Below are 22,313 nucleotides of genomic sequence, written 5' to 3' on the forward strand. Positions count from 1 at the left end.
CACTTTGTCTTTTTTGTATTACTTTTTTTTAAAGAATAAATTGGAGAAAACCAGCCCCTTAGATTCTCCATTCATTCTTGTTTTTAAGTGTGGATGATTATTGGTTGGAATTGTGGGAAAGATGGAGGTTCCACCCACCTGATGGCACAGAGGTGGGGCTGAAGGGCGCGTACAGCTCAGCAGGGGTGTGCTGCTGCTGGCGGCTGCTCCTGCTCGGATCCAGTGTGTTGGCAGGCGATGGGGGCATCTAAAGGGAAAAAAAAATAGATAAATAAGCACACAGATGTCACAACTATCAAAGTCAGCTAAAAGTCACAATATTGCACAGCTATGTTCGATCTGCCGGTGGAGTCCTTGAAGGCTCCATGAATGACCTAACACTTACTTGTGGCGGCGTGAAGCGGGATTGGGTCCGTGTGAAGTACTCACCGAGGGAGGAGTGGACATGTCGCCGAACAGATCAAAGTGGTTGATGTTCTGCGAGTCGAAGCATTTCAGAAGGGCAAAGACAGAAAAAAACAGAGTCCCGTGATACATCGACACTTCTCAGTCACCCTGTATCATCCGCGGTGGGGTGGTTGCGTGGGCGGGTAGGCGTGGGGAACAAAATCTAATCATAAAGGCAGTTTGTCTCGTGAATGGCGAGAAACAAGTATCCCCTCATTTCATTATTAGATAATGGATCTAAAATGAATCTTTCATGGCTCGCTATAATTGAAAAGACTATTGAGGGGGTATATAAAACAGACTCTAATTAGATATTCTTGCATGTGCCAATCATGGGAGACCCCCATGAGGTTCTGGCCTTTCTTTCTGCATATACTTATTAAATATACACAAAGGGTATGTATATTTTATCAATTCAATGAAATTTGGTGATACCACCCAGCCAAGACCACGAAACCCCCTCAAACCCGTGGCAGATGTGACAATTTGCTCTTGTCCCCTTTTGTTTTCTTTATACACTACTTCAGGGACAGGGATGAGGAGACAGTGAGATGAAAAAGATGCATGTAATGGACGGGGGGACGTGCACAAGCAGACAACGATGCACCAATTGTGAGCACAACAACACGCAGGACTCACGTGCTACGGAAAAAAAACAACACACAACACGGTTAAAGCAAAAAAAGGAATTACAGCAACTGGTGTTGCTCCTGTCATCCTGTTTATGTCCTCACCCAAAAGGCTTGGACATAAAGATTACACAGTTTGCAGGGCATGTTGAAACCACTTAGGGGCACCAAAATGAGTCAGGATTTGACACACAGGACTCTCCCTGCAGGCAGTGACACACATCAGGGAAGCTCCAAGCTCTCATAAAGCTCCAACTGAATGAACAGACAAGCAGTAACACTTAGAGATAGTGAAGCACTGCTACTTAGACCGGCATGGGGATGTTTAGGTGGCAGGGCCGGGCCACTTGTTCTGTTGGATATGCGGTGCGACAAGCAGTGAGAGTTCAGAGAAGTGGGCTCTATGCATAAACACTGCTTGATTGAATTGTGTCGGTCGTTTTGCTCTAAGGGACTGATGCCGATTTGAAATCCGCCTTGGTTTTTGTTAAAAGAAGAGGCGATTTTTGTGCTGCCCACCGGCCAGATCAATACGCTGATGAAACATTGCCATTTCAGCTTCTAATGAGCCTTATTTCTACGTGGCTTTCGACTAGCATGCAACCCAACACCCTTGTCACCTACAAACCTCTCAGCTTCATCCTCTGGAGTATGTTGTCCCTCCACTACTCCGTGTTAATTAGATATGAAAGATTTTGTATTATTAAGCTTGTGTATCTGAGAAGGTGCAGATTTTAAAGGCTTTGGGAGGCAAATCAATTCGTTTCAAATCTCTAAGCAGGCTTGGCGTGAGTGCTAAAGCTTTGCTTTATCGTCAATAAGAGAGAAAAAGCACAGATAGACTTTTCTGCGGCAGTGTGGCGTTTTTGGGAAATTGCTTTGAAAGCTGACTGGTTGAGGAAAAACACTCTTCCTTCAAGAGGACTTTGTGGAGAGGTTTGCATGATACAGAGTGAAAAAAAGAAGAAAAAAACAGAGAGAACATAAAGAAAAACACCTACAGTCATGAAATGGCGTTTGGGAACATCATAGATCCCTTCCTTTTGCTGACTGGTTGGGACCTGTATCAGATTGGACGTCAATTCAGAAGTGAGTCATGAATCAACACCTTTCTACTTTATTTGCTGCTAAAAGAGCTCAGAAAACCCAAACATGTCTATTAAAGCCAAAAGATGGGGGGAAAAAAGCTCACTAAATCAATTTCTCTCCATCAAATTTTACCTTTTCGCAAAGAAGGATTATGCAAATTCTACAGTTTGTGGGCCAATCAATGCTGCTTAAAGCAATATCGATTGGTTTAAAGACAGTGTGTGCACAATCTGTGTACATTGAAGTACCTTGTAGTACAGCTCCACTCTATAGAGGCTCCGGATAACATAATAGCGTATGTCAGTACAATTTTTTTTTCATGTGTGCTCGCCTTCCCTCCTTGCTCAATTGGTTAATTTCCAGTTACCTTCTTCCTCAACTCTATTGATCTTGTTTCACTCTGAGATCAAATGGCATGAGGAGTGATTAATCTCTTTCCCTCTACTCTGCATCTCTCATCTTCAGACGCAGCAAAGACAAGTAGAAAGGCAAAAAAAAGAGGGGAGGCAGGGTGGATTAAACCATGTGATCTGACCCTGGGGGTCCCTCAAATAGTGTAAAATCAAAATGTCACCGTGGTGGATGTATAAAAAGTGACCTGGCATATAGGATGTGGGTTGACCCATCTCTAATAGCTACAATTTTACATTTTACATCTTTTATTTTTATGGATCGTTTCCTGCACGATTCATTTAAATCTCCGTACTTGATCATCACTGCTTTCTTTTATTGCCCTTGACACAGTGTTACATAGGTAATAAGTAAAACTTAAAGGATCTGCCGTCAGATTAAAAGCCTTCAAAGGGCAGAGTGTGACAAGACTTTTATTGTGAAGGAGCCAGAAAATAGGCAGATCATGTATTTATATAGGAGCTGCTCAACCCAAAGTCAAATGTCGAACAGTGTTTTAATCATAAAAAAAGAAAATAAAAATGAAAACTTGTTTGTATCCTTAAGGAATCTCATATAGTGTGGAAACAAGGTAGAAAATACTCAGATTGTGACTTTTTTTAAATTGAGAAATAAGATAATAAATCTCATTTTCGCACAGTAGCTCTTGTTAATAGTTATTTTATAGTTCCTTAGAAATAAAAGCATTTTTTAAATGCACATATAAGTACACAGCCATACTGTTAGTACTAATGCTTTTTTCATCGATTAAAGGGGAGAAAGAGGAAGAAAAGAAAAAAGGGGGGGGGTATGCTTGTCTTTGTACCTGATAAACGCTCTCCTCTGACTGGGGGCCACGGAGGGGTTCGTGTCCAGCCTCAAAGACTATGTACTACAGAACAGAAGTAGTGGGCAAGGCATAGAGGTGCAGAAAATAATGAGTTGGGAGAACACATAGAGAGGAAGGAAAAAAGGACAGCATGTAAAACAGAGAGATGGACGTGGCGAGACATGACAGGAATAAATGAAAGAGCCAGGGACGGGAGGATGGTGTTGAGCGGAAAGTGAGATGAGATGAATAAAAAATAAAAAGATGGTGTGAAAATAGGGCATGGGAAAGAGGACCGGGGAGATGAAAAGAGGGGAAAAAAAGTTGATGTGGGAAGAGGAAAGAGCACAAGTATAACAGGTCAGGCAATAGTTCAAGGCAATGTGGAGGTCTTATGCTTGAGCTTCAACCTCAGTGGTGTGATGAATTTTACCTAGAAGGGAGGATTTGCTCAATAAGCTCTTTATATTTGTCTTTATCCTTTTAAGTCAATGTCAATTTGAAATAGAATGAACAGTTTGACATTTTGGTAGATATTTTAAACAGCTGTACGAGAAGATTAATGTTTACCTTTGTCAGGTTTACATGGTAAATGCTTGGTATTTTGAAAAGGAATTGCCTAGTCTAAAAGTAGACAATTGGGTAACTAGTCAAAAAGTGTTTCTTTATTATGTTTTTTATACAATAAAACTGAAATCTAATGATTTCTGAAGACAGACTTTAATTTTTAGGCAAAAGTTGCCCAAAGTCAAGGGTAAACCTGGACTAAGATGTTACATGAAGCAGAATCGGACATTTGCAGTCCTAAAACAGTTTTATTTCCTATTTTACTTCCTATTTTCTAGGAGTTTGGAACAAGTAACCCAAAGTTGAGAAGCTGTGATTAATGCAGCCACTTAGATTAAAATTGTTTTTTTAACGTGTTCCTGTTGCATTTTTATCATGATGGAGGACATATACAAAGAAAATTGAGCTTCAAATTGCATTTCAGAGTATTTCTTCATTTAAATTGTTGTGAATCTGGAGCAGACGAAAAAATGTTGTTGAAAAAGGCCTGTAGGTGAGACGTAGAACCTACAACAGCAGTCAACAAGCTCCCTGCTCCGCTCCATTCTGATCCATTCACTTTCAAATAAACAGATCCATGTACGTCTTTGTTTTCCTCGTCTAAACTGGAATATGGCTCAAATTGTACGGCTGGATTGCTACAATATTGCTTGCCATTGTCGTTGTACTGGTAATGTTGGGTTGAGTTGCAACCTAGCAGGAGAGTGTGTAAACAAATCGATGATGGGAAGTGGGGGCAGGCTTACTCTGCGCCAACAGTCCCGCCCAGAACTCAGAGGTGAATTTCTAATGAACTCCTTGTTGTCTTAGTTAAAAATATCATAATAATATTTAAAAAAAAAGAACAGTGGGAACGCTTTACAATAGATCAAAAGATGATCAGAGTTCAAAATGTAAACAGAAACACATTATTTAGATTGGTTACAATAAACCTGCAGTCGCTCTTAACCAACAATGCTGTTGGCATTTGCTTTGATGCAGGTTCAGTTCAGATCTGGCAACAAACTCACCCACCATGTTCTTGTGGGCGAGCCTGTCTGAGGTACAGGATACAAAACTGCCTTCTCTGCACGACTCTTACAAAGCTGGAAGAATGGATTTGGCCTGATGAAGCGTAAAGCCTTTAAAGTAAGAGGCTTTACGCTCAAAACAGCTCAATACTAGCATTGGTTCTCAACCAAACCTCACGGCTGCAATAATGCATTTAACTCCATCATCCATCGCTCCAAACACCACCGCTCTATACGTTTCCAGTGCACCATTATTTTCCAACATTGCAGTGCTAATTGCTCAAACATGGAAAGTTGTGACATTAAGGAAGTTCATCCTCTTGCAAAGTTGTACCAGAATTGTCACAACACACTGTTTGTTCTGTGCTACCTCTATTTGATGCCACAGTGGGGTTTGTTTGGTTTCTGCAATCGGGTTTTGTTTTGGGGCACTGAATGGTTGCAGAAATATGCCATGTCATTGTTCTCTGGATCCAGGAACAGTATGTGAGCACAAAATGGGAAAGAGAACATAATAGTTCCCATTGTGCAACAACAAACTGTCACACCAAAGAAAGCCTGCAGTATTAGTATGTAAAAGTTAAGGATCGACTCCAAATATTGGAAAGTTTGGTAGTGGAGAGAAGAGGTGATAAACCGGAAATAGAGACTTAAAAAATCGCCTGCAGGTGAGCTGGGATGCTTCTCCAGATTGAATGAAAGAGTAAACATCTTCACCTGCTAAAGAGCTGGTGGCTCTATCTCTTTCTTTTAAGGTCCAGATTGTGACCTGAACCTTGTGTTTAGTCTGTATTCAGACTGCCGTCCACCGGACATTTCTGTTTCAAACCAAAGTTTGTAAATAAAAACAGATGACTAAAGATCTCTTTAGTCATTGGCCAGGAACTATGAGGGCGGGGCAAAGCAACGAGAGAAAGAATAATGAAAGTCCTCCACTTTACAATCCTTTTTAAGATAGTTCACTTATTAAAACTTTAAATATCGCTGACCAATTTTGAACGTCCATATCAATGTCAGGTATGACACTTTTTACTTGCTGCTTTGGTACGGCGGACGCATGCTGCAAGGCGGTTACTGAGGAGACGACAGCTAAGGCGGTACGCTGATAAGTGGTTATGACATCTAAATTGTCAGGAAAACAGCAAGAAACAATGTATATCACTTTAAAAGTTATTTTAATGAGTCTGCATTCATCTGACGAAATTCCAAAGAGTTGCTGTGTCTCATTGTCATGGTTACTACCGTCCTACTCTGTTCACATCTAGTAATGCCCAGCTATGGTGGGCGCTTTGGTCCAGTTGTTCTGCCGAGAGCACAGAGCCAGTTCAGATAGAGAAAAACCACAGCTCAGTCCGATAAGAAACAAATCGAGACCACCTTGAAAGATGGGTCAGAGAGGGGACCTTCTTCAAGTGAATTCAGACTTAAAATGTGTTTACTTTAAGCGAAGCAAATGTTTGTAGTCTGAATACACCCTGAAAGAGAAACTAACCAAAAAATTAATAAATAAATTGACAAGCGGGACTTTTTTTCTTAGTGGATTTTTTGCCTTCTCAGTACTTCCTATTGAGCTAATACTTCCCCAGCTGGACATGTGTTGACACTACATTCTATTTTGTAATTATTATTATTATTTTAAATCTCTGTGTCAAATAAACCCAGAAAATTAGCGTAAACATTTTTTTCTTTTGGATGTTCTTCACCAACTTAAATCAAGTCTGCTGGACATCCCAGTCAAAACCTTCTTTACAGCTGTTTTAATTTTTCTGTTATTATATATTTTTCCACATTTTGAATATAAAGGCATCCTATTAGTAAGTATCTTCTCATATAACTATTAAATAAAACTCTTTAAAATATTTTCCAAAATGTCAAACAATTAATTTTTGTACTCAGTTTGGATGTTTTTTTTTTTGTATTTTTTTGCATCAGGATCAAACCAAAGCTGCAAATGAAATGGCTTCATAAACATCACAGTGGAAGAGCAGGAACAGACGTGACCTGCCTGACAGCAATACTGAATATGAGAATTTCAGAGTAAGAGTTAGAGTTGTCTGTCTTCAGTGTGAGCAAAAAACAGAAAAAAACCCACTAATGTTCAGCCAAATCAATGCAGGGCAAAAAAAAAGGGGTGGGGGTGGGGTGGAGAACATCCAGTCAGGTGGGTGGGGGGAGAAGAAATTAGAACAGTAACACATATCCACTCAAATAATATGATTTAACAACATTGCACTGGCCAGAATGAGGGTTGAATGGTTGAACAAAACTCTCGACTATGGTCTACTGTGTATTACTGGAATGATGCAATTATATGAATCATTAATTCAAGCAGATCAGTGGCTGGAGGAGATATAAATTAAGGATTAAACGCTTTTTCTTTCATGTTTTTAAGTGCAAAAACCAGTGAAACAATAAAGGAATCAAAAGTGAGCAGCATGTCGTTTCTGCTTACCTGGTAAACTGGGTCATCCGCTTCATCTTCAAGGATGGTCTGTGTTGGAAGAAGAATAGTGGACTGACTACGTTTTTCAAGCCTCATTAGAAAATAAGAAGCAAATATGTTCATTTTTGCCCTGGTACAAGAGCAAATTTTACTGCGGAATGAATATAAATCGAATGTGTTTCCTCAGCCAATTAACCGCCGGCGGAATAACAATGAACCTCTTAGCGAGAAAAGCAAAAGCTCAGAGTCGGACCTGGTAAACGGCCTGCTCACAGTGTTTGTCCTTCTGCGCCTTCTTCTCCATCTCCTCTCTCTGTTTAATGTCATAGATGAGTGTGAAGAGGTCGCGCAGGTCGAGGATGAGAGGCTCCGCCTGGATGAGAGGAGAAGAAAAAGCGAAAAAGGAAGCAGTTTTTTTTAAAATTTCCCAACTATAAGTAGTGAGCTCGGACGTTTCCGTTCATTCTGTGTCTTTGGCCATTAATAATTAAAAGGTAGAATCTTCAAAGACTTTTGAAAGGAATATCAGTGAAAAGTTTCTCATATTTTGTAATAGTACTCTAAGTTACCTCCTATGCTCTTATGACCAGTAGTGTGTGTTTGCAAGAGTAGGGCGATACGATGTATATATCATGATACAATGTGTGTATCGCGATACATCTTGGGTGTCACTCATTCTCATCTTGACTATATGCGTTCTTACATACTGCAGCGATATTGGCACAGAGTTTTGGTTTGGTACCCATTCCAAACACAAAACTTAGTAGCATGTCTCATAACAACAAAAACTGCAAGGCTGACTGAACATTTAGCATTTAACACAAGTGAATTCTGGCGAGATCTTGTTGTCTTGTTGTGTTTTGGTGTTGTTTTGGCTGCCGCTGCTGCTGCGGCGGGGGTCTTGGGGTGGGGATGACTGGGTACTCTCCCTCTTTCTTTTTACATTCATCTTTCTTACACCCCTACTTGTGAATAATAATAAGATACTAACAGTGTTGAGATTTTAGAGCAAAAAGTCACTTTTTTCTTTAAAATGCCAGGCATTTCAGGTGGTTATAGTGGAGGAAATAAATATTTGCTGATTTGTAGGTTTGTCCATTAAAAAAGAAATTGACAGTTTGTCATCCAAAATTTTGTTTAAAGCATAATGTAATATAAATTTATTTGGATTTCATTGACGGAAATAAGTATGTGAACCCTCTTACTGGAAAGACTTAGTACTTTGTAGCAGAATCCTTCTTAGCAGGACAGTGCTCAGAAGTTTCTTGTGGTTGATGGGCAGGTTTCTGCACTTATCAGGAGGAATTTTGCCCCACTCTTCTTTACAAATGACTTGATTTGGTGGCTGTTGCTAGGCAGTTTCAGCTCTCTCCATAGGTCTTCTGATTGGCTGGGCTCCATGACTTTGATATGCTTCTTATGTTTTGGGTCATTATCCTTTTGGAAGACCCATTCACCGCCCATTCTAAACCTTCTGGTGAACATAAGGAGGATCTCACAAAGGATTTGACGGTACACAGCTCTGTCCATCTTCCTATCCACAATGTAAAGTAGCCCTGTGCAGAAAAAAACACCCCCAATGCATAATGCTTCCACCTCCATGCTTGACAGTTTGGGTGGTGTTCTTGAGTTGCTTAAGAGCTCAATTTTGGCATAATCTTAAAACACCTTCTTCTCTAAATCACTCTCTAAATCATGAAGGTGTTCACCGGCAGACTTCAGGCGGGTCCGCACACGTACCCTCTTCAGTGGAGTTACTTTGCGAGCACTGCAAGATGTTAAAACATTGCGGCGTAAAGGACTGTATTTTCTACGGTTTCTTTGGTTACTGTGTTTCCAGCTGCTTTGAGATCATCAACTAACTCCTGGCGTGTTGATTTTAGGCCTATTTCTCACTGTTATCACGATCATGGAAACCCCACCAGGTGAGATCTGGTTTGGAACCCCAGACCTAAAGGTGGATTGATGGTCATATTCTTGTTTTTTGGCACATTTGCACTAACAGTTGTTTTTCTTCACCCCCAGCTTCTTGCTGATCGTTTTGAAGTCTATTCTTGTATTATGCAGATCTACAATCTTCTTCCCTTAAATCCACTAAAAGATCTTTCTAGTCTTTCCCTTGTTGGAGAGTTTGGAGTCTGACTGATTCTGTGGACAGGTGTCTTTTCTACAGATAAATGTATAACAATTCTTAAAGTTGTTGTCTTGTAATTTTCTATCTTTAACTGTTCAAAATAACCTACCATTTAAATGACAGACTGTCAAATTTTTAAGTGGGCCAAAGAGATCAGATAATAATTTCCTGCACTGAATCACAAGTCGAAATGTCAGCTCAGTTCCTCACTACCTAGAAATGGAAGAACAGATACTTACACAGAGTTATTCTCAAACCAACAAGAAATGTGTTTATTTCTACATTTATTTTGAATGTAGAACGCACAAACTCTTCGCTGCACAATTTAGCTCAACTTGAAACATCAAGCTGAAGCTTTAACTCCAAAGCTAAGCACATCAATATTACCAAAGTAAAAGATATCATTTGGACATTTGAAGTGAGCATAAGGACTGGAATCAGACAGGCAGTTTATAAAGTAGAACAAAGATAATGGGAAAGCACTTACAGACTGCGAGGTCTTGATGGCCACAAACCTGTGGTGGCCCTCCTTTCCGCAGACGTAGCCAAAAGCCCGGTGGTCCCTGGTGTCCTTGGCAATGTAGCTGATCTCGTGGACTGAGTGATGATGCAAAAGCACCTGCATGCAAGACAGATTGAGGTGGTGGAATCAAAAGAGTGAGCTGCGGCAAAGGAAAAATCTACATTTCTGATAGTTTGCCATTTTATTATGCATGTGTTTGTTAACACAATGCAGTGCTTTACACTGAGTTGACAAGCAAAGTAGGTCAAACCCGCTTTAAACATCTTTGCATATTGTTGAGCCAAATGCAATCAACCAACATGGAGTGAAACTGAAAGAGAAATGTTCAAATCCCCACTAAGCAGCCTGTCACTGACACTATAGCTGCTGCACAACAGCAGCAGCAGCATCGCCTGCCATTGAAGACATAATCCATCCAGATACTTGTTGTGTCCTGGTTTGCTACATCAGAAAGGAAATAATGAAATTAGACCCACAAATCCCTACTCCTTAAATACACTTCACGATGTGCAAAGACTTGGTGACAGAAAACATGCATCCAGTCAGCCCCACCTGCTGCTCGGCTATTAGCAGAAGCTAAAACATCAGGGAGGAGCTTTCCTATGAATTTTTGTGTATCTTAGGCGAGGGCCGTCACTGGTAATGACTCAGATTAATGTTAAATACTAAACTAATATGACTCCTCAGTTCAGCAGGGAATCGCGTCAGCTTTACATAAAGGATGATTTTCCTGTGAGTGCTCGGCGCAGCCTGCACCTCAACAACTGCCGGGATATTAGGAGTGGAGGGTTATTTACCGCCAGTAATCAGTAAATAAAATGAGGAGCATTAGGGGGCATGATTTCCAAAACAACTAATGAGCTTGTCAAAAGCTGGTTGAGCTTTGGCGGGAGGCTTAATGCTCATGACAGGGGAAACATGGCCATCACTAGGAGGAGATTAAATCAAAGGAGTGTCTTTTTTTTATTTTTTTTTGGGAGGAGGGGGTGGCGCTCGGTGGTCGCCCGAGAGTTGGCAGCCGAGGGACAATGCTGCTGCATTATTATCACTTTAAGGCTAACGATGGCCGAGGTGGAGCCGTGGTGTAATTAGCATTAGCGGCAATGATCATTAAGGGGTGGAACTGAGCAGTAATTAGCGCTCTGATGAGCAGAGCGGGCCTATCCAGCCGGGGACGAGGGGAGAGGCGAACCTCTCAATCATCAACAAGCCTCAGAGCTTGCTGCAGGGACGAAGGTCCCACCAAGAGAGGGGCCTCATATAAACATTGCTCATGTTAGCTGATTAGGACAGACGGGTCGAGCAGTCAGGTCCTTCAGCATCACTTAAACAAACTGGATGAATGTCAGACCGTTTGACTGGGAGGAAAGCATCCAATTTTATTCACTTGTCTGGTCAAATTTTCTATATATGTGCATATATAAATATATGACGCTGCATTAACACCACCCTCGAAAACGTGCGTTCAAGTAGTCACTTCCGATGAAGAGTTTATATATACGCACTTAAATGCGTGTTTCAGGTTTCCGCGTTCAAAACTCTTAAATTCACACGTTGCTTCGGGCTCTATGTACAACGCGCCGCCATTGAATGCGCAGTGAGAGTGAAACCAGGTCAAACCAGGTCCCAACCAGGAACTCAGATTTGGTTGTGACATCTGGATGGCATCTTTTTTAGTTCACAGAAGTGCCGACCGTTTGAAAAGCGATCATAAAGGAGAAATAATAATTGTGTTTTGTGGCCGTCTGGAATTATACGACACCAAGTCTTTCATATATCGGAATGGAGCTGTGAAAGAAAAACCCTGGAGCAAGATTCACGAGATTTGTACTGCTTCGACATGTTGGACAAAACCTTTTCCAACTGTAGGTGGCGGACAAAGTGACAGAAAAGAAAGAAAAGGAAAAAAGAAGGGAAAAAAAGGAAAAAACAGAAGAAAAAAAGCGAATAAAAAAATAATTAAAAATAAGGAATAAAGGAACCCTCCCATGCTAAATGTTAAGGAGTGGGTACAAAAATGAGTGTCCAAAAAGTTGTCAATCAATTAGTTTTAATAAATCAGTTTTTCAAAATAAAATTGATTGGTTGATTAAATGCGGGTCCAAGAATCAGCATTTAGCGCGTTATTGAACACACTTGGTGGATCCATTGCTTAAAGGGTTACTGCACATCACTATGCAGGCTTATGGTTAGCATGTTCTTGATTTAAATAAACCCTTCATTTTTCATGATTAAATAGGACAATTTCCAACATTATTCAAATTATAAAGTGGAACAAAACTGAAAAAGGTATTACTTAGACTATCAGATTTAAGGTGAGGCTCAAAGGTTTATAAAAGCTTTAGGTTTGATGCTTCAGATATGTAAATGTTAAAAAGAAGCACATCATGCACCAGAAACGGGTTTATGATCCTCAGACTGTTGGTGGGATGCTTGTCAAAAATATATACAGTGTGTTCTTCACTTTAAGTGCAGATTATGCAAATTTTAATCCACCAGCGGGAACTACATCAAAAACAACATCACACTGGTTGGGTTTAGGTTGAATACCAAATGTGGAAATAAGAGCGTACATGATTTAGGCAGCTGGCAGACAGAAAGTACTTGTTGATCAAAGTCGTTTTTTAGATTCGGTTTGATTTGCGCTTTAATTGTTTTAATACTTTTGATCAAATAATTACACATTTGAAATTTATTTTTATTTTTCATTTTTTATGGGCTTTGCTCTTATTTTGTTAAAAGAAAAGTTCTTTTGTTGTTGGTTTTTTTTTTAGTTTTTTTTAATTGAATTTAGCTTTAATTTAATTTTTTATTGCAATTATTTATTATCAAAAGTTAAATAAAGGGTGTGAAGTAGTTTTTATTGATCCTTTGCTTCTGTCATTTTACAAAACAATATCTTTCTTCTGACATTTAATGTGTTTGTTTTTATATCAAATTGTTGGAGAAAATTACCATTTGAATATGTTTTCTGTCCATGAGATTTTCTGGGAAGCCTTTTACCTTTTTCCATCTAAACAAGCTTTAAACCCAAAAATTTGTCTGAACAAACATTTGAAACTTTTATTCACAGTTTGATACTAGTTACCAAGATGTTCTAGCTTACCTTGAAGGACTTTTCAAACACGTTAGACTGTAAAAGTTGAAAAAATGCTCATCTGTTTCACAAACAAGCTTTGAAATCATATTAAATAAGTAAACATGAGTGATTAAAGTGGTCGGATGGGTCACAGTTCCTTCAAAAATCTTTAGAGCAATCAACTGGCACAGAAGTTGGCATTTATTCTGTCGCTGCTTCCTGCAGCTGTGGCTTCGAAGGTGGACTGATGCGACCTTCAAATGCGTGATGTCACAAGGTGGCCTGCGGCCTGACATTCTACTCACCCCCGATCTTTCACAGTAAATCTTGATCCCCCCAAATGAGACCGTCAAGAAGACTCTCTGCTTGTGTTCCCCCTTGGAACGTGCAGAGGAAGCCATTCCCTGCAGGAGATTAAAGGAGAACGACGTGAGGAGATGAAAGGATATGAGCTTGGCATGGAAGACTTGGTAATGCACAGATGTCTTCCCGCTCATGTGAGATTGACAGCTGCAGATTGTTGGTGAGGAAGAGTGTGACAGGAGTTATATAAGGCATGATTGCAGCTTTTCTTGGGGTGAAAACTCATTTTAGTTCCTCATATGTAGGTCTGTTGCATCACTGTGACAAAACACAAGTGGTAAGTAACAACAGTAACAACAATGGAGGTGAGATTTGCTGACAGAAGGAAGCGCGCTGACGACCGACCAGCTTACTCCAGCAGCTTCAGAGTGCTGACTGGACAGCCGTTCCAGCCTTTGAAGTGCGCTCTTCCCATAGATCTCAGCAGCTTCTTTCTCCTTGCCCTGATAAAGAAAACAATTAAAATGTTCCCGTGTTCAATTTGACGCGACCTGCTCGCTTGACATGTCTTTTATGGAAGAAATGCCTGGGAGACGAAAGAAAAAGTGAAGATAAAAGGACGACAGGGAGACTATCTCTGATAAAACTGCAGGCTCAGTTCAGATAACAAGTGGTAATAGACTTTATGGCGTTTTATGATTCTTTTTTTGGACTCCATGTTTTAGCAAAGTTCAATCAAAAATAAAGCTTTACATTCACAAATATGGACGTTTTGGAGCTACTGAAATGAAAAAAAAAAATAGAAGACATGTCGTAAAGGCCGTGTCAAACAGCCACAACGTGCATTTTACACATTTTCTGCTAATGAAATTTCGGTCTTTCTGCACAAACGTTGATGTGTGCAGATGTCCGTTGAGGATTTCAGCCGAGAGATCTTTACGTGAATTCGGCTTTGAGCTGTTCAGAATTTTTGGTTGGTTGACAAATGTGCAGTTTACGCATATTTACGTAGTTTATACTTAATTGTTACATCCATTTAACACAATTGGGCATAATTTTTGCAAGACGCATGCACAAGTGCTTTCCATGACTGTTCCACGTATGTCTAACGGACTTTTCATGCATGTGCCACGGATGTATTACTTTTATATCGCGTATAGACGGCGTGCATGTCACGTTAAACTGATGTAATTGATGCACTAATTTTCGGCTAGATTTGGCTTTCACGTTAAATTACTTGTCCTTTGCGCGGTTTATTTGTACTTCTTCCGTGGTTTAAAGTGATTCATTTGAGGTACATCTGTGAAAATTTCACTTTTTTCACTTTTTTTCACGTTTATACAAGTTTCAGTAATTTTCATCTGTGCAATACGCACAAGTTGTACGTAGATGCTGTGTGACATGGCCTTGAGAAGGAGCTGCACAAAAAGAAACAGACACAGTAAAGAAGTGAATCGACTCGGGCTGAGAGTCGATGGACGCTGTCAATCAGGCATCTGCTTTTCTGGTTTATGGATCAGTCCGATGAGAGGCAGCTCAATAGAGACCCTCTTCTCCCCCTCTGTCCAAACAGCAGCGGGCCTGTTTACACTTCTGCTGACAGACTGCTGAAATGTTAAGCACCCAGAAGTCATTTCTTTCTAGAAATGTTAGAAAAGCCCAGTTTAGTCGCAGACTAGTTTACTGCATATGATATAGTAGAAACTATGTTTTTTACGAGTTGTCATCATTGACTGTACATGAGAACTGGACTGAGTGACTCCTCCCCACTGTGGTTCCAAACAGGAAGTACCTGCCCAGAAAGCCAAAATAGACTTCTATTAAGAAATAAACAGCTTTTACTCAGTCATTATATTTGTCAGGATAACAATTGTTGCTTTGCTACCTTTATTGAACATTTTTTCTTGTTAATTCTAATATTTGCCATCATGTCTTTTTTATTAGTGCAAGTTATTCAAGTTATAAACTGAACAATCAGATGCCTCAATAAATGTAGGTGGTTTCACGTTTAAAATGGTTGATCGACAAATACTCCAGAGTCTGCTTCCAAGTGGTGGAGGTGTGGACGTCCTGAGTGGTGAGAGTGGTTGCCACAGAAACTTTGACCCAGACTGATTCAGACCAATCACTGCTTACTGATGTCATTTGGTTCCAACATGGCAGCGTTTGAATAGCAAAAATATGGCGACTGGATTTACTTCATTTGGAAGTCAGCCACTTTAAATGGGTGACGTCACGCTCAATCCAGTTCTGATAGACAGTCAGTGCTCAGAACACATAACAGCAGCACAAAGGGATAACACTACACGTCTTCCAGTTCAAGTTCCTCAACAAAAGGAGTGAAAAACTTTACATGGATCCATCTAGAAAACCTGATAAAATACAATTCTTTTTAGTGGTAAATACTTATGTAGTGCTTTTCTACCTTCCTTGAAGGCCTTAAGTGCCTATCAGTCACAGTCCCATTCACACACTGATGGCGGCTCCGCTGCCGATCACTGGCACCAACCTGTAACCACCAGGAGCAATGTGGGGTTCAGCGTCTTGCCCAGAGACACTTTGACACATGGGCGGGCAAGGCGGGAACCAAACTTGCGATGTTCTGATCAGGGGTACACCACTCTACCACTTCACCATGGCTGCCTGTGGTCCCCATAGTGATTTTTGTTTTTATTGCACTAACGGTCACTATTTATCACCTCCTGGAGACATTCTCTCGTGTCCACTTCCAGCGTTCTCTGTAAAGAGTCCTGCATCGATAGTCAATCATGAACTTCAGTGGAGTGGGTCAATATTGCTCCAAAATGTTACTTTGATGGTTATAATCGAACAAACAAACTCCCAAAGAAAAAAAAAAAAAAGTTAACCTTTTCACCTAAAATACCTACTAGTGGTCCCTCACCACAGGATGTCAACCGCCAGCAATGGTGTCTGGTATAGAGGAGGACGCGGCCCCCCTTATTTGATGGAAGACACTAATAAGCAATTACGTAAGCTGTGAATGCAAGGAATACAATAACAACCACAGGTGACAACAATTTCCAAAAATACTACTATGTAAATAAAGACAAAAAGAGGTTTTTGGGAGAGGATTCAAAGCCCCTCCAGGGCCTTCGTGACCTTCCCTTCGGGCGTGGTGCTATTAGGTATAAACGTGCAACACATGTCTTCGAACATAACGCACACATCCCCTTTTCAGCCAGGAGCATGTCCAACGTCATCCTGTTCTGCACAGCCATGAGGGATGTGGGCGCCAGCTGCTCTGAGACACCTGCAAGGGTGACAGTAGCCAATCTAAGCACGTTGTAGACGTTGTACCCCAGCCAGGCAGGCTCAAATCGGAATTGAAGGAAGCTGAGCTGACGCGCACATAGTAGAGTTGGATGCCACCATATTTGTAGGCAGTTAGGGCGAGACAGGGTCTGTATGTAAATGTACGCCTGCACAGATGAATGTAAACACTGGAGCTAAAGCTACGGTGTAAGAGGGTTAACAAGGTAACAAATTGGAACCCTTAACTGATGTGAATTTTAAAAAGAATAAAATCATTTTTTCCTCATTTTAAGCTCATCTTGCACACTAAAACTTCATTTTGTACTGGAGACCGGCTAAAGTTGTGGAATTTCTGCTTCTGGCTAATGATATCTGGGCGCCATCTTCGCTGCAGCGAGGTCCGACTCGGCTGTCATGACTACATTATAAAAATGTTTCTCCACGTTGTACTGCATAACACCTCATTTCCATGCGTTTATAATAAGCACGTTTATACAAATGGATTTTTAAAGTCCGACATATCCGTCTTAAATTTGTGCGTTTTCAAAGCCTTCTCTTTTAATTATGAATGTGCCATTTTTAGCCAAAATCCATTCGTGGCTTGTCTAATTTTCTACGTTACACTTTCAAGCTTTGTCATATTTTTGTTTACTCCTGATTCACAAAGTTTGAATAAAAAAGTTCTCCAAAATGCAATTTTAGCTCAATTGTCTTTATATATGTCCTCCATAATCAGAAATATGCCACAAGAACAAGTTGACACCATTTTAAAAGGAGTGGGTCTTTAAACGATGCAAGATATACAATCTGGGCCTTTTATCTTTTTATAGGAACGTTTGCGGAAGAAAGACTCAGGCAGTTTATCAGCCCTCAAGAATATCAGTTCATCCACAATTGCAGGGATGTAGACTGCTTCCTGCTTCACCTGCCACTGTAGGGCTTAATTTGACCTAATTCACTTAGAAGATGTTGCAAAGAGTGCTGGCTATAGTGTTATCTGGGTCACATTATCGCAGCATGCATATGTGCCACAAGTGCAGCATCGTGGACCTTGTTGTAAATATAGCAGGCAGTGAGTGACATGAGAAAAAACACAAGGGGGGGGGGGGGGGGGTAACACTAATTGGGGGGAACTGGAGAGGGGATTGAAAAGGTTTTTCTGGAAATAAAAGCAGAAAAACGAAATGATAGAAGAAGCTGGGCTTGATATGTGGTGGATTTTGTTGAATTTTCTGTCTTGTGTGACTAATAAAGTGTCTGTCTCGTTGTGCGACGAGCAGCTCCAGGCTTTCATTTGCTCTATCTGATCACTTGAGTCACACAGGAGAGGACAGCTCCCGTGACTCACTCGGAAGACAATGCAGTCATGGCCGAGCATGTCTTTTCCAAATGAAAAGGAAGCTCAGTGGTGTCCCTGCAGACGCACCAAGACACACAAACAAACAAGCAAACACACACACACACACAAGTCTGCACCTTCAGCTTCATCATGGAGTCCTGGCACAGCTTGTCCCCACGCGCCGCCGTCACCTCATCAATCCCGATCAACTTGGCCTTGTAGCGCACACCATCTCCGCGGAAACGCTTGATAAGCCCCGCCTCAGTGCGGTCCTGACCTGAAAGGAGGATGAGAAGAGAAATTAGGAAGAAAGCAATAGCAGGCTGCTATCCAGATCCCATTCTCTTGGATGAATATCCAGGGAATGATGCAGAACAAGAGGCGAAGACAGAAAGGAAATCAAACTCAAAAGGGCAACAAAAGTTGGAAAACGATTGTTGGAAATGAGCAGGAATCTTGAAGTCACTGCCGCCGTCTATTACTGAGAACAGAGGGGCATCCGGGAACAAAAGCCTGGTCAGGAGGTTTTGGGGTGGCTGAGCCAGCTGGTGGGCTTGCTCGTCTGTTACACCCATGCCCTTCTTTCCCATGGGTGCTGTTGGTGGTGACAAACCAGCTTGAATGGCTGCTATTGAGACGAATCCTCTCGCTTCGGTGATTACCCTCAATCCACCGAAGCCCTCCCTGTTTGATGGATTGTAGTGCGAAGGTGGTAGAAGGGGTATGTGTGTGTGCATGTGTGTGTTCAAGGCCTCAGGCACCCCCCCCCCCCCCCCCCTTGCCTATTACTGATTATTCTGTCTATGCAGTCGCGGTGACATCTCCTTGACACTGACACCTTTCTCATTTGGTCTCGGCTCCGACTCTGACATACAGTTTTGGTTGTGTGGATGCCAGCCTCCAGCAATATCTCCTGCGTCTAAAATGTATATCAACCGTTCCTGGCCTGTGTGCGCTGCGTTGCTGGCAGCACACGGGCTCCTGTCGCATTTACACAAAGAGACAGCAGGATTTCGAATCAAGGTTACCAGCACCTTGGAGAATTTAACAGTTTCCAGGGCCCTTCCTCACTCAAATCTAGGTCAGGAGACCGACCAATTCATCAGTAAGCAGCACACTTAGGAGGCTGGGTAAGGTAGAACATCCCTAACGGACTAATACATAAAGCACCAAAATCAGCACACAAACATTATTCCAACCCATTCAAAAACTCAATTGATCCTTCCCTTCCACGAAAAAATGAGTAAAATTAGAAAAGATCAAATTAAGGGGCTTGTGCAAATGAGAAAAAAAATGTAAGTGCTTGTCTCTGCTGTGCAACCCTCTCACTTATTCATGAGGGCTGTATTCTCTAAAGTGGGGGAAGGACTAAAGTACAGATGCTAAAGTCATTAAAGTCTCGAAGCAAGTGAATGTCAAATCTGGGTCTCATTCAGGCTGGTTTCTTTTACCAGTGGATAATGAGCCTTATACAGTGAACTGCGGAGCCACTTGCTGGCTCTAAGCGAGCTGGTGTACTCACAGAGCAGACATGCAGAAACACTGCACAAAATGACAAACATGCTTAAAGACCCAGCAGGACACAAAGGGCGTGCTGCTGTGATCATTATTCCGTTCAAACCAACCCTACTATATACAGTCTGCTCGGGCGGTATTATGTATTCTGCCCTGATCTTCCTGACTCATACGCTAATGTAAAATGCATGCTGCTCCAGATGCATTTTAAACACAATCGCTCCAATTGAGTGCAACTCTCTCAGATGAGCTCAAACCAGATGTTCTGTGCCATTTGTTCCTTTACATACAGCACGCCATTTCCCCCATGAAGCACTTCAGGAGAGATTTAGAGGTTCACGATTCAAATTAAAGTCATAGAAAAAAAGGAAAAAGAAAGAAGAAAAAACGAGGGCTTACGTATGAATTCAGACTTGATTCAGTGGCATAACTCTTCCGCTACGTGCTCTGGGTTTAGATCAAGATGAGTGTGCTGTATTTGAAAACTAAAGAGCTGTGGGGCATGCCGTTTCATGTTGTGACACACTGTAGCAAAGAGGCGAGGAAGAAAAAGGTGTTTGTGTGACAGGATGTGACTTATTCCTCTGGTTTCCTAGATTTATGTTGACCGAAAGTTGAATGGCCTTTTTTTTGGCCCCAAAAGCCTGAAAGTCATTGTTTTTTATACAGCAGGTTGCCTAAATTATTGCAACATGCAAGAAAAGTGCTTTAAGGTACACATGTCCAGGGACGTTGTGTGTCCTCCTTTTGAAACCTTTATCCCTTTTTCTAACTTAAATCATACAAATCAAATTTTTAATTAAGATCCAGGATGTGTGTTTTTTTCCCTCCCCGTCTTGTAGGTTACAAGACCCAGCCACAGAGAAAGCGCTTCATCTCGCTCCATATTGTTTCGGGGGTTTACCTCCTGTGCACAGAGTTGATTCAGTCTCTCTGCCACGCAAAAATGGGGACAGTGAATGCGCAGATGGCAACAGATGGAGAGTCAGAAGTGCCCCTCCAGATATGAGGGGTTGGCAACAAGAAACTTTTTGTTGAGGATTTGAGCACGGAGGCAGCTTAACCTTTGAACGTTCCTGAGAGTGTGTCTTTGTGTCATTATCTCCCATCTGCCAACATCTCCTTTTACACACACATATACACGCATATATGTATATATATATATATATATATATATATATATATATAATAAAAATATTAGCTTAAAAATTGAAGGCCACAGCTTTTTACTGCCCCCTCTTGCCCCCCCATAGTTCCACACCTGCAAAAATAAGACACTCAATATGAAGCAGTGTTTTATTCCACTGTAAACCCCGTCTCCAAATATGGACCCAATGGGCCCCCTATCATCACTCGGGTCTTTTTACTCTCTTTTTATATCATTCAGTGTGTCTCTTTCCTTATTTTAATTGCTGGTGTCCCTGACCTAACGTTCCTGTGTCAGTCTCTTTCCTGTCCTCTCAACCCCCAACTGGTCGAGGCAGATGGCCATCTTCCCTTCCAGAGTCTGTCTCTGGGAGTCTTCTTGTGAAAAGGACGCCTTTTTTCTTCCACTGACGCCTGTCGCTTCGCGCAAGCTCAGAATGGGGGGAGTCCAGATCAAAGGTTAAGGTGGCTTTCCCATCCCCTCTAAAGCCAGCAGGATATAAATACGTTTGCGCTGAACTGAACCGAGTGTCTGTAGAGCTGGTCTGACAATTTGGAGGATTAAAAGCATCAAATAATTCCTATTAGAAGTGGGCTTTTAGTTGGTTCTGTTTGGGCTTCAATTAGCAAAAATTCGGTCTTGTCTTTTTTAACGCAGTTCAAAACTATTTAATATTGGATTTGATACCAACCAGGCAAACATCCTAACCTAACTGTTTTATTTATATAGTGAATTAATTATGTGTTAACCCATTTAAATGCTCAGTTCAGTTTCTTTGGATCTCTTTCCAGCTTTTTTTTTAACCAGACAAATCCCTTTAACTTCCAGGCTGAAGCTCTTTCGATAAAAAAATTGATCTGAGCCAGGTGCAGTTTACCAAAAATTCAATGAGAACTTATTGCCTGCTTATATACTAGTCCAACTTGTCTGTCCCACTTTTTGGTTCAGAAAGTGTTCCGTCACATCATTTCATGCCAGTTTGGCAACAACTAAACGACAAAAAAAAAACAACTTTAAATCAATTTTATATTTTTTGCCAAATCCTTCAAGAGTTTTGTCACTCTGAGGTCTCTAAAAATACGAAACAAGGCTAAAAAATATTTTAAAGCACATTGATATCATTTGAATTTTAAATTCAAAACAAATTTGTTGTCACAGTCTGCTTCTTTTGTTTCAGCAAAACGTTTCTGGAAGCTGAAGCTACGTTTTTACCACCTTTGGCAGCACGTTTTCAACTGTATAAATCCACATTTAGCACTTTCAAGCTCTCAAATAAGTTTCCAGGATGAGCTTTGACCAATCAGGGACTTAGACTTGGTGGTGACGTATGGATGGCATCGCTTTTAACTCTTGTGCTATCTTAGATGACCCCCCCATTGCACTGACGTGTTCTCCCTACCATGACAAAGGTGGATAAAGGTGGAAAGATTTCATGTAATCCATGGACACCAGTGAAGATCACAAATCATTTAAGAAAAAAGGTTCAGCGCACTGTCTAGTGGGTCTAGATGACCCAACTCCCAACGTTAAAGTGCCTAGGATAGCACAAGGGTTACTTCACGGCAGTGCTAACCGTTTGAATATTGATCATGAAGG

At 41.1% G+C, this 22,313-nt stretch overlaps 1 protein-coding gene across 1 annotated transcript in view; it reads right to left on the reverse strand.

Annotated features, from left to right (window-relative positions):
• Positions 1–22,313, reverse strand: part of c8b (complement component 8, beta polypeptide) — a 75,959-nt gene that overhangs the window by 20,280 nt on the left and 33,366 nt on the right. Inside the window, exons 3-11 of the mRNA XM_078935459.1 lie at positions 18,193–18,332; positions 13,446–13,544; positions 10,026–10,157; positions 7,658–7,777; positions 7,414–7,452; positions 3,382–3,447; positions 2,078–2,137; positions 430–477; positions 139–247 (exon numbers count right to left, since the gene is read on the reverse strand). Coding sequence (XP_078791585.1) covers positions 139–247; positions 430–477; positions 2,078–2,137; positions 3,382–3,447; positions 7,414–7,452; positions 7,658–7,777; positions 10,026–10,157; positions 13,446–13,544; positions 18,193–18,332 — 813 coding nt within the window. The remainder of the gene's footprint in view (positions 1–138; positions 248–429; positions 478–2,077; positions 2,138–3,381; positions 3,448–7,413; positions 7,453–7,657; positions 7,778–10,025; positions 10,158–13,445; positions 13,545–18,192; positions 18,333–22,313) is intronic.

This window comes from Oryzias latipes, chromosome 17 (genome assembly GCF_053564925.1).
Source record: "Oryzias latipes strain Hd-rR chromosome 17, Olatipes_Hd-rR_3.1".
NCBI classification, from domain to species: Eukaryota; Metazoa; Chordata; class Actinopteri; order Beloniformes; family Adrianichthyidae; genus Oryzias; species Oryzias latipes.